General features: G+C 35.2%; 1 protein-coding gene across 2 annotated transcripts in view; it reads right to left on the reverse strand.

The window, feature by feature from the left end:
- Positions 1–1,146: 1,146 nt before the first annotated feature.
- Positions 1,147–21,249, reverse strand: part of LOC148676597 (neuroligin-4, X-linked) — an 83,125-nt gene continuing 63,022 nt past the window's right edge. For both annotated transcript variants that reach the window (XM_088609353.1, XM_088609363.1), the window contains 3 exons: positions 16,682–16,867; positions 12,144–12,933; positions 1,147–3,509 (listed from right to left, as the gene is read on the reverse strand). In XM_088609353.1, coding sequence (XP_088465479.1) covers positions 2,666–3,509; positions 12,144–12,933; positions 16,682–16,867 — 1,820 coding nt within the window. In that variant the 3' untranslated portion in view covers positions 1,147–2,665. The remainder of the gene's footprint in view (positions 3,510–12,143; positions 12,934–16,681; positions 16,868–21,249) is intronic.

A 21,249-nucleotide genomic window follows, 5' to 3' on the forward strand; every position in this document is an offset into this window, starting at 1 on the left:
CTTTTGTATGTGTACCTTATTACTCAACAGACTGCTAAAAGTGCTTGTTTGGCCAGTGGAAACATATTGCTGAGGAGTATGTGCGTTTAGAAAAGAAGAGGAAAGAAATTGGTGCAACTGAAATGAAATGCCTGAGGAAAATGTTGGAAGTGACCTGCCCAGAAAAGCCAGAAAAAAGATTAACCACCAAGTCCAAACCAGGAAAAAAACAGGAAATGAATTATTAGCAGCACTTATGAAAATAAAGTTTCAGTATTTTCAAAATGTAGTAAACCGAAGCCACATTTGATGTATTACTCAACCACAAATACTTGATCAAAATACATTTGTCAGCCAGTTATCTCGATGCTCTTCCTCCCTTAATATAAAGAGGTTCAACACTGCAAATTTGTTTTGGTTGGTCCAAATGACTAAAACTGAATTTTGTTACAAATATATCACTTGGGAGTTGCATTTATCAGTCGTGTTTGTTCACGATTAATATTGGAATCCACAGCAAAAATCACAGTTCAGTATTTCACTGTCACAATACTTTTGGTGATCTTTCTGTCCTTGACTACTTTAAAATATTTGAGATGGAAATTATTTGGTCATTCATGCATTTATATGGATTTGTGGTATCTCTTCTGTCACTTATGTTTACTAATTACAAACAAGATCAGTGAAATCATGTAATACTGAGGAAACATCTTGTAGTTCACTGAAATGATCAAAATCCTATTTGTTACTTCTGGAAATGTAATTTAGTGGTTGGTAATAAGAATTGGAAAAATAATAATTAAATTTGTATGAGATCTTCTCATAGAGATAATTTTTGGAACACTCTCCAATCTAGGAAAATAATGCTTACACTAGCAGAACAATTTATATGGTAATAATTTAATGATTCTGCAAAAACAGGCCTTTTTTTGTCTTTTACATTAATAGGGAAGAGATGAATGCATTAAAATAGTATAGAAGTATTTTGGAATGGTGGAATGTAAGCAATTTCAGCTTGGAGCTTTAATTAAAAAAAACCCTTGTCTCTCATGTTGGATATTCTGCTGATGCTGTGTAACTATGCCCTGACGCAAAATGCTGTGTCCATTACCTTGAAAGGGAAAACAAAATGTTAGGAATAAATATGTTAAATAAATAAACACTGTATTAGAAAATATTGTGATATTTTATTAAAAATGCTGCTGAAAAGTTTATACACGTGTCCAGCCATAAATATCATCTATCATCACTTAAGGCAAAAAATGCAAACAATATAGAGACAAACAATATAGTTTAATATCCTAGATTAAAACCCTGCCTGCCTTTTCAGGTGAAGGATCTAAGGCCAAGATGGGTACCTTTGTTTGAAATTACAAATGTATTTCTATGATCCTCAGTTCATGTTCTATTGACTTTTTTTAAAGTGGATGCATAATTAAAATAATCTGGGTTCATGATATTTTAACTCATTCACTTGCTTTGTAACCCAAAATATCACAAGCCTGGCACAATACTTTACATATTGCTAGCATATGACGAGTTGAAATATTTAACATATATTTCTTTACAAACATATCCAACTAATACTGATACCAAAATCCACTGCCGTTTTCTAAATCCATTAAGATGCTGGTCACGTCTGAAGCTGAGGCAGTGTTTAGGTTGCAAAAAAAAGGCTTATAATATAACTAAACTAAGTAGCACATGATGGATTATGTAAAAACATAAGGTTTTAGGCATACTGGTAATATCATTGATACCACATATCATTAAATCAGTTGTTTTTGTGTGCATTATACCTGGTGTTCATTAAAACAGTCCATTTATTCTCCCTCGTAGTTTGAACCTAAAACAGTACAGAATCTTTCCTGAAATGCAGTTGTAAGCAATACTTAAACATGCAACAAGTGTAATCAGAAAGGAAAAGAGGTCATGTAACACTGAAAAAAATATACTGTAGATGATCAGTAGGATATATGTTTTTCCAACAAATGAAAGATATTTGTTTTTTTCTTCCTTTAAAACATTTTTTTCTGAATGAAAAAATGTTAGGAGCAATATATTTACACACGTCACAACTGAAAGCACAAGCTCCTTAAAAGCCATATTTAAACTCAAAACAACAATAAAAGCTTTTTTTTTTTTTACTGACAACTATTTACACGTTTTTTTATTTTTTACAAATAATCTTAAATACAATTCAGGCTGGCAAGTTTTCACTTCTCACAGAACTATACCATTTTACTGCATAGCCCCTTATATATAAATTAAAATCCAATGACTTTCTTTTTCATTTTCTTCTTCATTTAACACACACTTGTAAGAGAACCCCTTGTTCGTAGTTCTTGGCATACAGTGTATGGCACATACAAAGCTTTAAATGACCATGTCATCACTTGCTACATAAAGAAATATACTTTTATGTAATTTTCCCTTCATCAGTCTTCTGAAGTGAACAACTTTCTTGGTTTTGTCTTGTCTCTTGAAGCTCAGTTGGTTCCATTACAAAGCTGAGATCCAAATGCATTGTTTCAATAGTGACATTCACTTTTCACATTTAACAGGTATGTAAAGTTTGTCTCTAATATTATTTTTAGAAGGCGCAGTAACAAAATAATATCTTAACGTCTGTGATGAGTCTCAGTAGGAGTTACTTTTTCTTAAAATAGTTCTGTGGTACTGGTTACTATACCCTTGTGGTGGAATGTCCATGGGGTAAGTTGGTACTGTTTTGCCCGGTACTAAAGGTGTTGAATGTGTGCAAGGGCTGCATCCCAGCTAAAGTGTTTGGAATCATTATGGTATTAGGCGTCATAAGAGGAATGTCATCCGGAGATCTTCTCAGTGTTAGTGTATAGTCAGGTGGGCACGTAAGTCTCAGGGTGTCATGAGCCTGCAGGGGTTCACACTCATGATCGTGCTCCAGCTGCTTCATCTGCAGTGACATCATCTCCTCATTCTGAATGTGTGCAATGTCGTTGGTGGTGTTCCTTTGGGGACTGGGCCGCCGGTGGGTCTCATGACGCCTCTTGTCTTTCTTGTAGTACAAAGCCGCAAAGGCCAGAATGTTCAGGAAGAGCAAAGACGCCCCCACCGCTATGGTGACGCTTAGCTCTGTAGAGTAATCCCGCTTGTTCTCGATGAGGACCGTGGTTTCCTCTAGGTCGGACTTGTGGGTGTCTGTCCCTTGTTTTGTGTTGGCTGGAGTCATTCCTGGGTGCCTCGTTGTTGAAGGCCAGATCTTTCCAGGAAAACGCTTGGTGTAAGGAAAAGGAGTGGTGTCTTGCGGGGGTACCTTTGTTGTCGTTGAGACATAATTGAATAGTTCATTTATGTTATGCAAGTGCGGCACAAGTTCCAACCAAAAAGCAACCTTCGTGGCTCTGTAATGGTCTCTGACCCTGGGTTTCAGGCCGATGTGCAAGTACAGTTGATCCTTCGGATTGTACTTGGACCAGGCTACCTCTTCAAATCGGTTTGGCTTTGTATGGATGAATTTTGTGTCCTGTGGGACAGGCTGGTTTGGGTCACTGAAAAAGAAAAAAAAAATTATGTGATTGTGTTACGTCAGGCTGTTTACATAAAAGGAGAAAATTAATCATTTGTATAGTTCCTTGACCTAAATACTGAAATGCTGTAGATTTCAGATTTTTTGGTGTATTGTTAAAATGTTTCTGTTGAAATAATAGATCCAAATATTTAGGATCACAAATACAGTAAAATGAAAGGGGAATATCCTGAAATCTATGGCTTATAGGAAGAGTTTTGACATATTAACTAACAAAAGCGGAGTAGCAAAAACTAACTAGGGCGGAGCAGTGGCTCTGTGGCTAAGGATCTGCGCCTGTGACTGGAAGGTTGCTGGTTCAAATCCTGCGGCCGGCAGAGGAATCCCACTCTGTTGGGCCCCTGAGCAATGTTCTGACCCCAAGCTTCTCTCCCTGTCTGTGTCTCCATGGAGAAAAGCTGGGGTATGTGAAAAGATGAATTCCTAATGCACGAAATTGTATAGGGCTAATAAAGAAACCTTTAAAAAAAAAGCACTCAACTGTCATAACCAAGAAATGTTCAAATAGAAATATTTCAAGAAGAATAATGACATCCAAGAATCAGATGCTTGGAAAATGTTTATTGAACATTATATTTTAGTATAATACAGTAGGTTTTGGCTTGACTAGTTTGGTAACCTTCTGGCCATGGGTGGAGGAAGCTCAACTCCTTATGCAGAGAGAGGAGTTAACCAAGGGGTAGCTGCAAAGTGGTATTTTGAAGGGGGGATGAATTTGAAAATAAATACAAGAAGAGGTGTGTGCAAGAATAATAGAGAAAGTTGGTAATGATTGTGATTAGGAACAGCTGGGTGAGACCAGCTTGTCTGTCTTTATCCGACCTGAACCTCAGTTAAGAACTTCCATTTAAAGGTAATGTTACATGTAAAGAAAGGAAACACTAATTGCATACACTTCACAATACATCCAATTGAATTAATAAAACGTACCCTGGGACTAAAGTTCTCATTGGAAAGCATCACTTTTTTGGGGGTAAACTGATCAACTGTACTCTAGTTCCTTGTGAACTAAGAACCAGTTTCATGTTTTTTAAAAAAAACAAAACAATATCTTCCTCTGAAAATAGAATGATTATTTTCTGATAAAGGTATTATTGAGAAACCTTTTTATTACAGAGAAGGGAAAATGCTATTACTGTTTATTCATAGCAGGGTGAAATATCATGTAAACCATATTACAGAATAGTTTCATTCTTTCTTCTGTTTTTACTATGTGATCATTGATATCACAATTTAATAGAGTTCTGTTGTTTATAAAGATTTAATATGCTCTTTTTACCTTGGGTTTAATAGTGCAACATTTCACCTTATTACTTCTGATGTCATTAACTAGAAGTGGATAAGGAGGTTGATTAAGAGATGAAGAATGGTGACTCACTTGAAGGGTACTGTAAAAAATTTAGAGGGAAATGAACTTGTGAAATTAACGAACTCAGAGTTTTCATTTTATCAAGCAAAGAGCATTCTGTATTTAATGCAATGGTAAGTATGAAAAAATCTAGATTTTATTCTGCAGACATTTTTTACATACATGATTGGCAAGTCCAATGTGATTATATTTTTCCATTACCATTATTTTTATTTTTTCCTTAGGTCTCTAGATATCCAATTATGTTAAAAGAAAATGAACAGCACATTTTCTTGATATTGAAAGAAGCAGCTCCTCGGATCATTCCAAAGAATGAGTCCGATAACCTTGTCCTCTGAGTTCTCCCAGCCAAGTGAGTCAATGAAAGGTCTGTACCAAAATGCTTTCTCACCTACTCAAACAACATCATAGGGTGTGTCTGAGGCCGCTCATTTTATTTTGTATCATTAGAATTTCTTTCCTTTTTTCCTTGTTGTGCACATGTACTCCAGGGGTTGGCAACCCTGGCTCGTCGGGACAGGTGTTAAGTCCTCTCTGTCCGTTAATTTCTTAATTGGTCCTTCCTTGATTAATTGAACTAAGTCCTGAAGATTACTTCAGTAATTAAGGAGCAGCTACACTTGCGATGGAAAGGAAGTGAGAAGACAAGATGCCCTACCCCAGTTATAGAATCCTTCTTTCTATTATATATGATATGTTTTAAAGTTTATAGAATAAATAAATAAAACCCTCTTTGGAAAAGAAGCAATTAATTGGACTGTGTGTGAGACGATTGCCACGGAACTGTAAAACTGTCATTGGTACTTTACACATTACGATAAACAGCACAGTATTTATCCTTGCCAGAGTTGCCAACCCCTTGCATATTGCTATGTTATGGGTGTCCACACGAAACAACTCAATTTCTTTTTCAGCATTTATGATCTATAGTCAACATTTAAACGTTTTGTACTTTGATGTGTTAAGGCTCATCATGGTGTTGAGAATACACAATGTGCAAATTCAGGTCTATGATTGATTCACAGATAAATTCATAGATTCACACATAAAATAATGTAGTTTAAAAAAAAAGTACATACACTTTTAGCTGACCTGTTTTATAATCTTATTGTATCTTTCCTCTGACTGTCAAGTTCTTTATATACAGTATATATAAATATTCATATTCATAATGGGTTGTGTTCATTCATATGCCTTTCCAATGGAAAATTATAACTATCAAATGATTTAATTATTTTAAATATAGCAAATATTGTTTGTAAATTGCATTCAATATATTTAAAATGCAGGATATAGAACAGAGAGTTTATATATAATAATAGATATAATAGAATATAACAATTATTTAATACAGAATTCTTTTATTTAAATTTTTCTAGTTATCAGTTCTTGTTGGCATTTAAAAAGCACTAATGGTAGTGAAGAGCAGGAGGGAACAAAAACTATTTAATGTTATGCATACAAGGCCCTAAGAAGACTTTTTTTTATGGTGTGCAAGGCAGTAAAACTGATAAGGAGAACCAGCTGACTCTACACAAGGCGAGGATTGTATTTCAACATCAATCTTTCTTGCTCTTTGAGCTGCAAAATTTAATTCCGTATTTAAAACAAGAAAAAAATATATTGTGCATTTTAACTCTACTTTTAAAATAATGAAGAATTGTAGGCCTTCCCAGCTAGGTGGTTGAGGTGCAAACTACCTCTTTCAAGAGATGGTGGGCACAATTTTGGATTAATTAAGCTACTAAGATACTAAAAATGAGATGGGTCTCTTCAAATAAATCCTTCTCAGTAGATGACTACAGATGTATAAAAAACACAATTTAGCACCCAATTTCAATCAAGCTCCAGAACAACTACATTAAGAAGCCAGTGTTATACAAAGTTATATTAGAAATAGAACCAAACTTAAATTCTTGTTATAGTTTTAGCATCGGAAGACCTTGGGTCTTTGCAAATTAAGCATGGTTTTTCTTATGAGTTGTTGATGTTGTAGATTACACAAACGTTGAACTAGGTATTACAATATATGGAGTTCTGTCAGCTAAAGCTCAAGAATGAAGATCATTTCAGTCTCATTTCCTTCAGGATACAACTTACTATACATGTTTTTAAACTGAGAACAGGAGGTACTTCTTGAAAAGGTAGACAAAATTTCAGATTCATTTACCTAAAAAAACTGCCAACAAAATGAGATGGGCCTAATGATCTCTTCTCATTTGGATCTTTCTTGTGTTGGTAACAGACACAGTAGCTCTGATGCAACACTCACCCATAAAGGGTAGATTTACTGTTGTATAAGGCTTTACTTGAATATTTAAATACACAATTGGTTTCATAACACATAAATCCATCCATTCATCAGAAAAATGCGTTACTCTATGGCTGTGGCCACCTCTTCTTGCAGCACAGGCCACAAGGAGGACTGAGAACCCTTGACAGGATTGTGATGCATGAAATAAATAAAACTGACATTTGTACATAAAGAAACAATACATTGTAACAGCAGGGTTACTACTTAGTTGGCTGATATTGTCAGGTCTCAGAAGCTAAGCAAGACCGGGCCTGATCAGTACTGGGATCAGATACTCTTAAGGAAACCCAGATTGCTGCTGTAAGCAATGTTGCTGGACTAGTAGGGGGGGCTTTTCATTCTGGACAAGAACTTCTAAGCCAATACCCCACCATGGTGACTGGGGACACTATGCTTTAGGAGCTGTCATTCTCCTGATGAACTGAGCTCCTGACTTTATAATAATTTACTATTCCATGGCACTGTTTGATAGAGTGCACAAAATTCCCTTTTAATTCAGTAACATCATTTCCCACATCTCTATATGTTCATCTATATGTAAAACGTTTGGGTTCTTTTGGAATGAAAATTGTTATTTAGCTTCGATTATTTAGATAAAATACACAGGATTTAATTGTTAAAGACATATTGCACATAGTGGTTTCACAAAGACTGATACTGTTTCCTTGCTTTGCACATTGTATATGGATACTGAAGCTCACAACATTAAAAGTAAAATATCTTAACTGTTACCCCTGAGTAAGGGTAAATCCCTTTAGCTAAAAAACTAATTATAAGTTACAGAAACAGAATATCCCTTAGATATGCTTAAAATGGTTCATCATCTGTTCTAACAGATTGTAGTTTAATATAATATCAGACAATGACTTCACTGTTTGGCCTCCTGGTTAAAATTAATGAACCCTCAAATTGTTAATCACAAATTGTCTGAAATATGAAGGGTGTTCTTTATTTAGCAGAGACTTATTTGGTATTCAAATTATTGTTATTCTAGGGGAAATATAATTGCAATTCAGCAGAGCAGATGATCACAATTAATTATTTACACTTTAAGCAATGTTTGACACAACAGATTTGACAAGTTTATGGTTTGACAACAAATGCAGTGGTTTGACATTGTAGCTGTGAATTTGCTGCCTTTCAAGGAGAGATGACAAAGTGCAACCTTGAAATATTGTAAATGAGAGATGAGTGAGTAGGAAAAAAAAGGCTTTGATTTGCCTACATACAGATATATCTCAATTGAAACATTGTTAGCTATCAGTTAAGGGAAACAAGTAAGGTTCTTTGCTTCATGAAAGTGTGGGATGGTCGGAGCTCTGGAAGAATGGGAAGAAAAGGAACTATTATTGCCTAATGCATGGAGTGTGTGGGTGTGAATGTGGGGAGATGGGACTATAGTTTACTTCAAATGCAGGGGATAAATGTGTCATTAGTCACTTCCCTAACAGGTGAGTTGTTCAAAGTTTGAGCCACGGTAAATGTTTGGGGATTGAGAGGAAATCTGTCTTAGTCCATACATGGGCATATTTCAATTGTAATAAACAGACTTGAATTCAAGCTTGAATTCAGTTACTGTTTCTGCTGCACATTAAGTCACACATTTACAGTACATTCCATAAAATGTCTCATTTAAATCATTAAACAAAGACTACAATGTGTCAAAAAATAATCACCAAACAAGCAAAATTTCTAGAACCACCTGTACAGGGTTCTACATTATTTAGAACCAAAACGGCAACATCCTCAAACCAATTTCAATTTTGACTAGAACATCTGTGACAGTATTTTCTTTGCGAAAGTAAATTAAATTATTCAAATCTATATGTAAAGAAGCTAATTTTGAATCAGAGGGAACTACAGATTTTGTCAGGACTCTATTTTATCAATATCTTTTTACCTGCAGCAAGCCATTGCCAAGGTGCAGTAGACACAAGGTGGCACATAATTAAGACATTGTAACCAATGTGTAGGTAATACAAAACTTTAGACCAACAGAAGACTTTTCCTCTAACAAATGGGAAAGCTCTGGCAGTGTAAGTTAATGATACAGGCCAGACTCAGTGATAGCTAGAGTATAGTGCTCAGAACAGCTGCATTTTCTAGTTGAGCCAACTGAAAGCTGTGGTCTGGGATTAGGTGATATCTAAGAAAAATAAAGATCTCAATTGTTTTAAAACTAAGCAAGTCAGTTCCATTGTTTTCTCTTCTCCAAATGCATCTGCCCCTAAGTATTTCAGGATTATATAAATGGAACAGCATCAGCTGCATGAATCTATGGCATTCTTTCCAGCTTACTTCTTTGCTTGTGTGATTACACTGCAACATTAGGGCATTTGAAGCTGATGTTTCAATCATCTGGAAGCAATGAAAACCTCATTTAGGCAATCTCATAAGCTTCAATATGATTTCCACCACTTCATAGCACAAAAAGCAGGTCTTATCAGTAAAGTTAATGATGTGTTCACATCTTCTGAGTCAAGTTGGTTGTTTATTCTCATTCTTTTGAATCAGTTGATGATGGGATCACTTTGGAATGTTTGCTGGGCTTGAAATGACTTTTAAAAAGCATGAACTTGAAGTGATGGATTTTTTTGTCCTGCATCCTTTAAGTGTTTAGGGAGGCATTCACAAAGGAAAAGTACTGCCAATCGGCAAGCTGATAAAGCAGTCAATCTGCACCCTGCTGTGTTCTTATAAACTGGAAAGCAGCCAATCTATGAAAGAGATGTTATAATGGTACTGCTTAAAAAGTCTATGTTATGCATCCCAATTGTTTTTGTAATATTACCAAGGAGCATTTTCAGTTTTAATTTGTGATTTTTGTAATGTTTTGTATTGTGTTATCATTTTGTTATAAGAAAGCAGAATAAAATCTTTGAAGTTTCAGGTGGGTAGCTGTGTCAGCATGCATAGGCTGCAAAGGACAAGTAATAGGTTTATTCCATGCTGAAAAGAGAAGAAAGAAAACACAACATTTTGGCTGTGGAGATTTCTTTGGGTGTGAGCTCACACCCGAAGAAATCTCCACAGCCAAAATGTTGTTTTCTTTCTTCTCTTTTCAGCATGGAATAAACCTATTACTTGTTCCTCTATAATCTTTTAAGATTGCTTTAGCTGCTGCATTGTACATACTTAAATGACTTCAACATTTAACATTCACCATTAATAACCTCTGAATGACAAGCAGAACACACATACTGTAATTGACGGGCACTCTGATTCATGTGTAAGATGTGATTCGGGAAAGTCTCTGACATTTCCTTTTCTCATTGCACACTTCTTGTTTCTAGGCATCCAGCTGTGTTTTAGGGTATACAGAAACTAAATTTATCCGGGTTTAATTTTACTGATTCTAGGACAGGGTGCAAGAAAATAGAATAAATCTACAGGGCATCTAGATAAAACCCATGTACAAAGCAGCAATTTGTCCCCAAGCTTTCCATTTAAGCGACTTCTATTATGCACACTATTATTTATCAATTACATTACTGCATTCCTAATTTGAACAGACAACAAATTGTTGCAGGCTATTCCAGATACCACCCTGCTTCCACCAGATTTAAAATAAGTATTTTTTTCTTTTTATTTGCCTTTATTATGTTGAATAATGTGAAATCTGCTGTATTATTATTCATGAATTGTTACTTTGCTATGTATTATCAAATATTTTTTACCTTCTGTTCAAAGTAAAAAAAATACAAGAAGGCAAAACGGGTCAATTTTAAATGATGCCCTGGAAAATATCAAAAATACACAGTGAGGCAAAAGACTTTCTTATAGACATATAAAGAAACATAAAACACACAGATGTACGTAAGGCTTAAGCAACAAAATGGTAAGAGATGACTGTTGGATGACTCCCAGCTGATGTTGTTCAAACATAAAAGGAAGGTATAACAGTAGAATGGCTTAAACTCAGCATTAAACTGTGAACTCTTCAACAATATTTGCCTGCTTCTACTTTTTTGTTCTTTCATCAATTCATCTACCTGAAAGAATCTGATTGCTTAATAGGCACAGGTTAAATAAAAGACCAACCCTCTTAAGTGTTTACGTTAATATGTCATTAAAGCAGTGCTAAAATAAGCAAATTGAATTTTCAACCACATATAACAAACTCAGACAAAAAAATAAACATCCCCTTATCAGGTATTAGAAATACATAAATGCTACACACTCTAAACACAGTTTGCAATATTTCTTGTATATCTTTGTGAATATCTTTGCAGTGCCTCTCAATGCATTGCAGCTTTGCCATATTTGCTTGGAATCTGTATTATATTTCCTGAGGTCAGGTTTAGAAGTTCTATGGGTAAGGATTTTGCTCACAAATATATTTTGCTCCTTTCTGTTTTCAATTTGTAATGTTTAAATTTTAAATATCAGTATGTAGTTTAAGTTTTGAATGTTACGATAATTTATTTTATTGTTATATTAGAAAATGTATGTTTTAATTATAAGATTTATACAGGATCTTGTATTCATCTCCATTTGGCTCTCTATTCTCTAATCCTCTATTCTCTAATATCTCAACAGCAGCTTTCCCATTTTTGTAAGGTGGCTCTTGCATGTTCACATGCAAGTAATTTCTTTAAAGATAAGACATCTCAAAAGCTGCTGAGATAGAATTTTCAAAAAATGTGTTTCTCAATCTGATCATGAATATATCTCAAGTATGGTATGTCATCAACAGATACACATTATCCATTTGACATGAACATGGTTGATCAAAGGATTTATAGACATAATATAATTTTAGAACCAATAGCATGTGTTATGTCAACAGGCATTTTTAATGCCTGTTGACATAATACATGCTATTAGTTCTAAAATTCTGATTATTTTATAACCTGAAATCATAGATCAGCCAAAGTAGTTTAAAAGTATACAAAATTGCATTTTTTACCTACCCAGTTTTTGCAAAGTTAGTCCAGTATGTCATGACCACTGCGCTCAGCATGACATCATTTTTGGAGAAGTTGCAGTTGAAGAGATCTGTAGGTCCAATCATCGGAATGCCAAACACATATGGTACTTCATCACCATGCGCTGAGTCAGCCCAGCTGGGCTTCATGTCACTCTGGCAGTGATGATAGAAAGCGTAGAAATACGTTGGTGAGCCGTACTGTGCGTGTAGGTCAGCAGTTGCCACGGCAGGTGCCACCCACTGGTGATCAGTGAACAAAGCAACAAGAGTCTTCCTACGTGTTTCGGGATTCTCTTTATCTGCCCAGTCTGTGTACATAAACTTGATCGTCTCCCGCAGAGTGTCTTTCCCTTCCGGATAGCCATACAAATGATCCACAAAGTCAGACACCGCAAAGTCGAAATCGTTTGCCGAGACCCCGTCCTCGCTGTCGACAATGCCGTCGACAAATTTGAATCCTTCCCCTTGGTTCACCCCGAGCATGATGTCGTAGTTCAGGAACTCGCCCTGCTCCATTAAAATCTGAGGGTCGTCCGGTATCACATCCCCATCGATGACGGGCCCAAAAGCTATGTGGTACTTTGCTGGGGTGATGTATTGCTCAATGAGTTCTTTGTAGTTCTTGTTTTGGAGGCATTCAACCAAATCAATGGTATCGAGCATGTTACAGCCCACTTTCTCTGCCAGCATCCTGGTATACTTGGCTGGCTGGTAGTTCACTGCCCAGCTGGACAATGCTGTTCCACTTTGTATTATTGCTTTCTGGAAAAGATCTGAGGGAAGAAATGGACATGTTGGCATTAAAATAGGAAAAATGACAGAGACCAGAGGTATTTGATCTGCTTGGCAGTACTTTGATGTCAATAAATAAAACACAACACAAGCAAGCCACAAATCTGGCATACAAAGTTATGATGGAATTGATCTTTTTTTCTGGCTAAAGAAATCTAAGGTGTCCATTTTTTTTCATTTTTTATAAGAAAGAAAATGCAGCTTTAAACTAGCTATCCACAATGATAGTACGAAAACTATTGGTTAGTTAACCTTTTGTGCTCTAAGCTTTTTAAAAGATTGACCATATTCAAATTTCATTTTATTAATGAATCCTTGAGCTTGATTATGTTCAAAAGACATAATCTTCCTATGATACTGAAAACTACGTTAGTATCACATTTTCTTTTTTCAAAGATTGCTTAGTAAAAGCAATTTACAAAGACAAACTATTAATAGGATAAAAAGGCAGGAATGCATTACCTTTTTGAAAGATACTGAACACATCAAAAGTCCATTTGGTAAAGATTAAAAGATAATATTTAATGTCAAATGGTAAGCTTTGAAACACTTAAAGATTAACTAAATGCAAAAGGACAGTTTCCATTTTATTTTCAGTATAATCTTGTATAGAGATGGTTACAAATGTTTGTGTGCCCTTGAAAGAGGATTCTATTTGCATAGATTTATCTTTACCCTGCTTCCTGGAAAGAGTTGTGTTGTGTAAGTAGTGGTAGTTTAAGATGAATTCCATCCCCTGCATTGTAATTTAATGTTAATGAAATTTTAGAAAGTGAATTGATGTCTTATTGGTGGTAAGTGTTTCTCATTTTTAAACTCATGGAACCGGACCAGATTCTCAGGATGTGTTGATGCCAACAGAGGATAAACAAATCAAGCAATCAAGATTGCACAAGATTAAGTAAGATCATGTGACAGAACACTTGCATCAGAATAGCAACAAAAATTTCACTTCATATTCATTTATTCATGATATTTTGTTAAAACATTTAATTGTGTGTGAGAAGTAAAAAAAACAATAACAAAATGTACTTCTTGTTATGATTAGGGTATTACTAGTTATACACTCTTAATGCATAAGAATATTTTAGGATGATTTTATAATAATTGCTTATTAATGAATCTACTGTTTTTTCACAAAATATTGTTCTGTTTGGAAAATGTTACGTGCTAGATTATTTTCATCCTCTATTTTTATATTTACATAATACACCGTACCATGATGATTCACTGCTGGTGATTTGACAAGTACTGTACTGTATGTGTTTCCAATGTAGGCATACCTGCCTCTAGGCCTAGTTAGTAGCTGACTCAGATGCTATTTTAAATGCACATGCCTCTGAGTTTTGCCCCATATCATTATTCATTTGCAATTACTTATTAAAGTATGTCTGTGATTCTCCAGTAAGAGAAGAAGCAAACACAAAAGTCTCAAACCATGCATATGGAACAGCAAACAAGACCTGTGAGCTACAGTATGTGGGGTTTTTCATGTTTTAAAATATCCTGATGATATAGAGCATGTCTGAGACTTGTGATTTTGACATTTTTTGGTATGTTCCTTTATTGATAGTAGTGAATGGCTTGTTACCACTTCTGATGTTTTCAGACTTATCTTTCTTGAAGACAAGACCTTCTGTGCTTTCTAATAGCCTTACATTAAAATGAAAATAATTAAATTGTTCCACAGGTTTTGATTTTGAGGCCAATATTAAGTAATACTACATGCTACTTCAAATAATGTGGATTTTAATGGATGAATGGTTTAATTTCCATTTTTATGCTCATAATTTCAAGCTCCAACTATCTTCCAGAGGTGAACCATGAGTGTCATTCCAGACTAGCCAGCTTGTCTTGAGATCTAGGTTTGGATACTAGCTAACCTTCTTCTGATTAGTTCTAACAAAACAAAATAAAAATAAAGGTATCAATTAGGTAACAATGTTAATATTTCACTTAAGCGAGCTGTTGGAAATCTAGTGGATTAGATGGATGCATTGATAACATATTTGAATACTTCTGAGTTGTATATAAAACATTTCACTTTCATCATAAAACTTTAGCTAACATTGACTGGTCAGCAACAATGTTATTTCATGCTTTTGTTTTGTCCTGAAGTCATATATTTGTAGCTCTTTACTCATTGATTTATCTATGCAATTGATTGTGAAATTGGTTCAAAATGTATCATTGCTTTAACTATAAGATTATAAAGTAGACTATAGCACTCCAGTTTCTTATTTTATTACTTTTTCCCTTGCTGGCATAGGAAGCATTACACTGTGTAGGAACAAGTAATAGGTTTATTCCATGCTGAAAAAAAAGAACAAAGAAATCACAATGTTTTGGCCGTGGAGCCTTCTGCAGGTGTGAGCTTTACGGTTGTCTAAGATTTCTATTTACCAAGTAAGATTATAATAAACTCAAACATCTGGGTACAGATTTTTCTGTAGGTTGTGCACCCTAGAGTTTTATTGGAATTATAATTGTTTCACATATAATGTTGTCTTTATAGCCTACAAAATGGGCCATTGTCCCACAAAGTAAAACCAAAACTGAGTTTGAGATTATGAAATAGATCCATAACAAGAATGACTGTAAATTAGTTTATAAGTGTGGGAGCACAGCTATTTTAGGTAACATTAGTTATAATCTCTTATCCCTTGGTAATAAATGACTTTAGCAATTAATTGTCCTGATTTTTAAAAAATAAATAAAACAGCCAAAACTGCTTTATTTTAATAAAGTGTTAATGGAAAATTCATAGTGGTGTTAGTATAATATAGAAAATTAAGTCCAAATCTTGATGATCATTAATACATAGCAATTTTAAATCTGTCCTGAATCTTTTTGGTATTTTATTTCAAATTGTCTGGCAAAAACATCAGGCAGTACTCTGCTCTTGGAATCTCTCTACGGGGCTTTTAACAGCATGCTTAGACACTGTCCAAAACGACCAGCCTTTCGACCCCTCCTGTAGTAGAAACACCACCACACACATACAGTTCAAGCAAGCAAAAAAAAAAGACCAGTGGAATATAAGGACACCAGAATGCTTTCTGTACCACTCAAATATCAAACACAGGTAAGATACCTAGAAACCATTTCCTTAATTTCCATTTATATCAACAGTGGTTTGGTGCATTTGGTTGCGGTGGGAGTGATATTAAGTTCCCTGTTGGCAATAAAATGATATGACCTTTAGATTCTTGAATGCTATTTTCATTTCAGAGAAAAACAGCAAGAAAGTTAAAAAGGCAAAACATTGTCAAATTCCTGCTGTTATCTGCTGTGCCACTTTCCTAGTCACTGATATCAAAAACCAGTGACTGAAACATTATTTCATGGTCCAGTGAAGCAGCATACACATTTTCAGGTGTTATCTCTTGTACAGAATTTGTTTTAATGTATGTTTCAATGAATTGTAACCCCACTAGTTATCTCTAAAAAGACGTGGTGCAGCACACCTCCTCACATAACTTTTATGTCCACATAAGGAAACTGCCTTGACTGAAACATAATGGAGTTTTAGAAAGACACTGTTACAAAAACTCTTCTATCTGTACTCCACTTCGTGGAAAGACAAAGGACACTAAGGAATGTGCTACAGGTAAAAAAGTCAGAACCAAGGACAGAAAAAGCAAAGTGTAATTATGTGCAAACTGTGAAAATTAGGATAAAGGTGTTTCAGCAAAGATTTTGATATATAAATATCTACACATGATTCACCTTCTGAGTAGTGGGACAAAGTCAGCAGGCTAACACAAGAGGCACCTGCGCCAGATCCAAATATTGTAACTCTCTTGGGGTCCCCTTTGAAGGCCTGAATATTTTCTTTGATCCACCTTAAGGCTTGGATTTGGTCCAGTAGTCCGTAGTTTCCTTTAGCAGCTTGGTCTCCTGTGCTCAGGAAACCTGAAAAAAAAAAGAATTTCAAACTATTAAAGTGAACCGAAAGTCAGGTTTATCACTCTGACTACATGAGTCATGAGGGGGTTTATAACACCATAATTCTACCCTATGTAAAGATGTTAAATTTTGGGACAACATGGAACAATCTCGGTAAAAGACGGACACCCACCAACATTACCGAAATTAAACCAAATAATTAATATTACATGATGTAAAAAACACACACTTGTATTGATATGGGACCTTGTAAGTCCTGGGATGAAACCTTGTACTGCATATGTATATGGGTGAGGTACTCGAATGTTTCATGTTCCACTAAGTGTCAAGCAAGTGTAATGTCATATGACATTGCCTATTTCAAACTCTGTATGTGATACTCTCATTCGACAGTACTTCATTAACATTCTGACAAATACTTTTTTCTGCTTCATAAGAGCCTGTCATCGACCAGACAAAGTTACTGAAACTACAAATACTCCAAATATATTTTTGACAATATTTTTTGGGATGTATATGAAACTAGACTGGAGACTTCTGACATGTTTACCTTTCAAGAGGAAAACATGGAACACTGTACTTTACGACCTTTGAAATTAGCTGTGTGTGACTTTTAGCTAAACCATGAACCCAAGTGAGGTGAAGATTTCTAAGCTCATTTAATCTCTGTGACAAATTACTAGCAAATTTTATTAGGCATTAAGTATAAATCCTTGCAATCTGGATCCAGGGGATTTGAAGTAAATTATCCTTTACTTACTGTAAAAAATAGCTTCTGCTTAACACAAAAGGACAGAATGATGCTACAATTCTAACCTGTCAAAAGCTTTAATTGACAGGCTTTTATGTTTTGTTAGAAGTGCCTTCCCCAATATAAATATTTAAAAAAAAAACTATTACATCAAATAAGAGGCTTGGCAGTGCTGCCTCACAGTTCTTGGGTCCTGGGGAAAACTGGACTGTGGCAACTTCTGTATGGAGATTGCGTGTTCTCACTGTGTTTGTGTGAGTTTGTGTGAGTTTGTGCTAGGTCCTCTAGCATTCTCCCAGGATCTAAAGACATGCTGGGTAGGTTAAGTGTCTATTGTTATTATAGGTGGGTAGCTGCGTCAGCATGCGTAGGCTGCAAAGGAACAAGTAATAGGTTTATTCCATGCTGAAACAAAGAAGAAAGAGAACACAACATTTCGGCCGTGGAGCCTTCTTCAGGTGTCATTGTTATTGTTATTATATGTGTGCACCCAGTGAGTGTCCATAGTGCACTCTGGCCTTTGGTCTTACAGTACAGTAGTTTAATGTAACAAAGAGTAACATATTAGTTTATATTTCTCATTGATTTAAGTACAGAAACGTAAGAACAGTTAGAATCAAGAGGAGGCCATTCAGCTCATTTAGCCTGTTTGGTAGTAGCTAATCTCTCCCAGGATTTCATCCAGCTGTTTCTTGAGTATTAGCTTCAATAATATAGCTTCTTCCAGACTACCACAACTCTTGGGGTTTGAAATGCACTTCCACATTGTTTCTACTTGTGTCCACTGGTTCCTATTTTACTGCTCATTCTGAAGAAGTTTGCTGGGTTGACTTTGTCAGTACCATTGGGGATTTTGGATACTTGAATCGGGACGTTGTGGTCTTACTCGCAGTCTTCTCTATTCAAGACTAAAAAGGTTCAGTTTCTTCAGCCTGTCAGTGTAAGACATTTAAGTCCTATAATGCATGTTGGTTCTCCTGACACATTCTAGGGCAGCAATATCTTTTCTATATAGTGGTTACCAAAATTGTATACAGAATTTTAAATTAGGGCTTACTAGCGTACTACACAATTTTAAAATACCGTCCCTTAATTTAAATTCTACACTTTTAACTATATATCCCAACATTGTGTTTATCTTTTTATTTGCTCCCACACTGCCTAGAAGATGTACTGTAAATGATGTGTCAACATAATCACCTAAGTCTTTTTCATAAGTGGCATAGTTTTTCCTATTTCAAAGAGACATTGATTATTTAAAAGAACCATGGTCCATTTTTTAAAAGAAATGGCTGTCAAACATGACTTCTTCCTTGTTATCATCAAGCCAGTAATTTACATCTGAGGCAACATTCTTTAATGTGCTTGTAAAGTGCTTTTTCAAAGACTCAGCGTGATACTTTAGTCTTTCTGAAGTGCTTATTAATGCCCAGCACAACATCATTCACACTCCTGGGCTCTAATCAAACACATCAGGAAATGGTCTTGGGTGGATAAATATTTAGAGTTGCTGCAAAGAAGTGAAGAAATGTATGGAATTTATTTAGAATTTGAATTTGTATGAGAACTGTGTGCTCATCCAAGCAACAGGCATGCCTTGGATTGTGGAGAGCAGCACTGCCACTAGGGTTGGCTTATGAAGAAACTGGCAGAGGTGCCAAAGACAAAGCAGATGAAGAAGAACAAGTCCCTGGGCTCTTGTAGGCAACATATCCTGTTTGTCATGGAGGGATAGAAGCGAAATGCAGACAGCTGGTCAGGAGATTACCAGCCTGCTCTCAGCAGTGCAGCACTGGCAGTGAAGGGTGAGCCTTAACAGCAGACTGCAGCTCCCTGCTTCTTTTACGGAGACGACACTGTGTCCACATGCACTAGTGTGTCACTGTGCAGAAAGCAGAGCTGTGTACACAGAAATGCTTTATGAAAGAGGGATTCTCTGGTGTAGTGACAGAAATGGATTATAAAGCCAGAGAGTAAATTTCACACATTCATTTTGTTGTAGAAGTATATATTTTTTTTGTTTAAACAAAATGTTTTCTTTTCTTCATTTGCATTCAGTGGCTTCTGGACTCATCATCACTTTGTAATACCCTCTAGACTATCCCAGACACACAGGGCATAAAGCAAACGAGACAGAATGCCAGTCCATAGCAGGGTACAGATACAAGCACAGTAGCAAGAAACCAGTAAAACTAGCAACTACTGTACATCTTTTGATGCACCAAGATAAAAAAAAACCTGCAGGAACAATGTGAACATACAGATGTGCTGAGAGACAGGTGTGCTAGCCATCATTTCACAATGGCACCATTAAGATATCTACAGTACATTACATTAAAATATATAAATTAAGTCTCGTCAAGAAGGACACTGTGGAGATTGCAATGGTTTTATCAACAACTTCAAACCTTCACACAGGTTTCTTGTAGAAACCAACATATATTCACAAAATGTATATACTGTATATATAGTACATTTAAAAGCCATCAGGTCTTTCTTACCTGGATTTCAGTTAGAAAACCCAATATGCCCTTCCAATGAAACTTTTGAAATATAGTGGTATTCAGCACAATACCTCTGAATTATTTACAAAATGTTTGTTTATTTTGAGGGATGAATACACCCATCATACAACATTACACTGTACAACAGGCCAAATGTTAAGATAATAAAAAATAGAAAAAAAGCAGTGCTTTCCTTGCTTGTAAATAATACATGGAAAAATGCAGGGTGTCAAAAACAAAATAAACCCACAATAATTTCACAGAGACACTGTTTAATACCTGCCAGAAAAAAATAATATAATCCAAAGCTGTGAGACTCTTCAGAAATTCGATTTATTTATGTGAAATCTGAGCCGTATAACCCTTGTGCCACTGAATATTTGAAGCATTGGAAAGGTTTGAATGATGAAAATATTTGGAATTGGAAAATGCTGACATTAGACTTGATACCAGTGTTACCTTGGGGACTCCAGTGCTATAACAGCATATTTGCAGTGTCTTTTCAATTTGGTTTGTAGTGGCATCATTCATTCATTTTTATTTGTTGTGATATCATTTTGATATATTGTAAATACAATACAATTAGAATAAATGCATTTGTTTTGTTTGCATCTTTAGGAAACAGATATTTAAAAAATAACTAAATATTTTTCCCTTAGGCTTATGGGAAAGGAATCTGTGAGTTAACATACAGAAAATAGTATAATGTATTCATATTAGCACTGTTTGATGTTAGCCAGAAAATGAACTAAAATGAACAATAACCTTTAGGAAGAAAGACAGTGCTTAAGTTTAAGGTAATTAAAATTAATGCAAAGAAATATGCATGTTCTGAACAGAGGAGAGACATTAAAATACGGCTTTGAAATGCTTTCTGTATATTTAAATGTAAATTCCCAGCATAACACCAGTTTTAATTTTAATAGATATTTTACTAACCTTTTTAAGAGTTAACTCTTTAATTACAAATATGTTTTATGGTTTTGTAGCACATACATGCACACATCAGTACAAATAAGTTTTGATTTAAGTTTAGAGTAAAATATCCATTCCTCCAGCTATTATTAAATGTATCTATTTGCTCATCCTTAAACCAAGATGCCTTCTTCATCTTGAAATTGTGGGCAGGAACA

This window comes from Lepisosteus platostomus, chromosome 2, assembly GCF_059453375.1.
Source record: "Lepisosteus platostomus isolate fLepPlt1 chromosome 2, fLepPlt1.hap1, whole genome shotgun sequence".
In the NCBI taxonomy this organism is placed as follows: domain Eukaryota; kingdom Metazoa; phylum Chordata; class Actinopteri; order Semionotiformes; family Lepisosteidae; genus Lepisosteus; species Lepisosteus platostomus.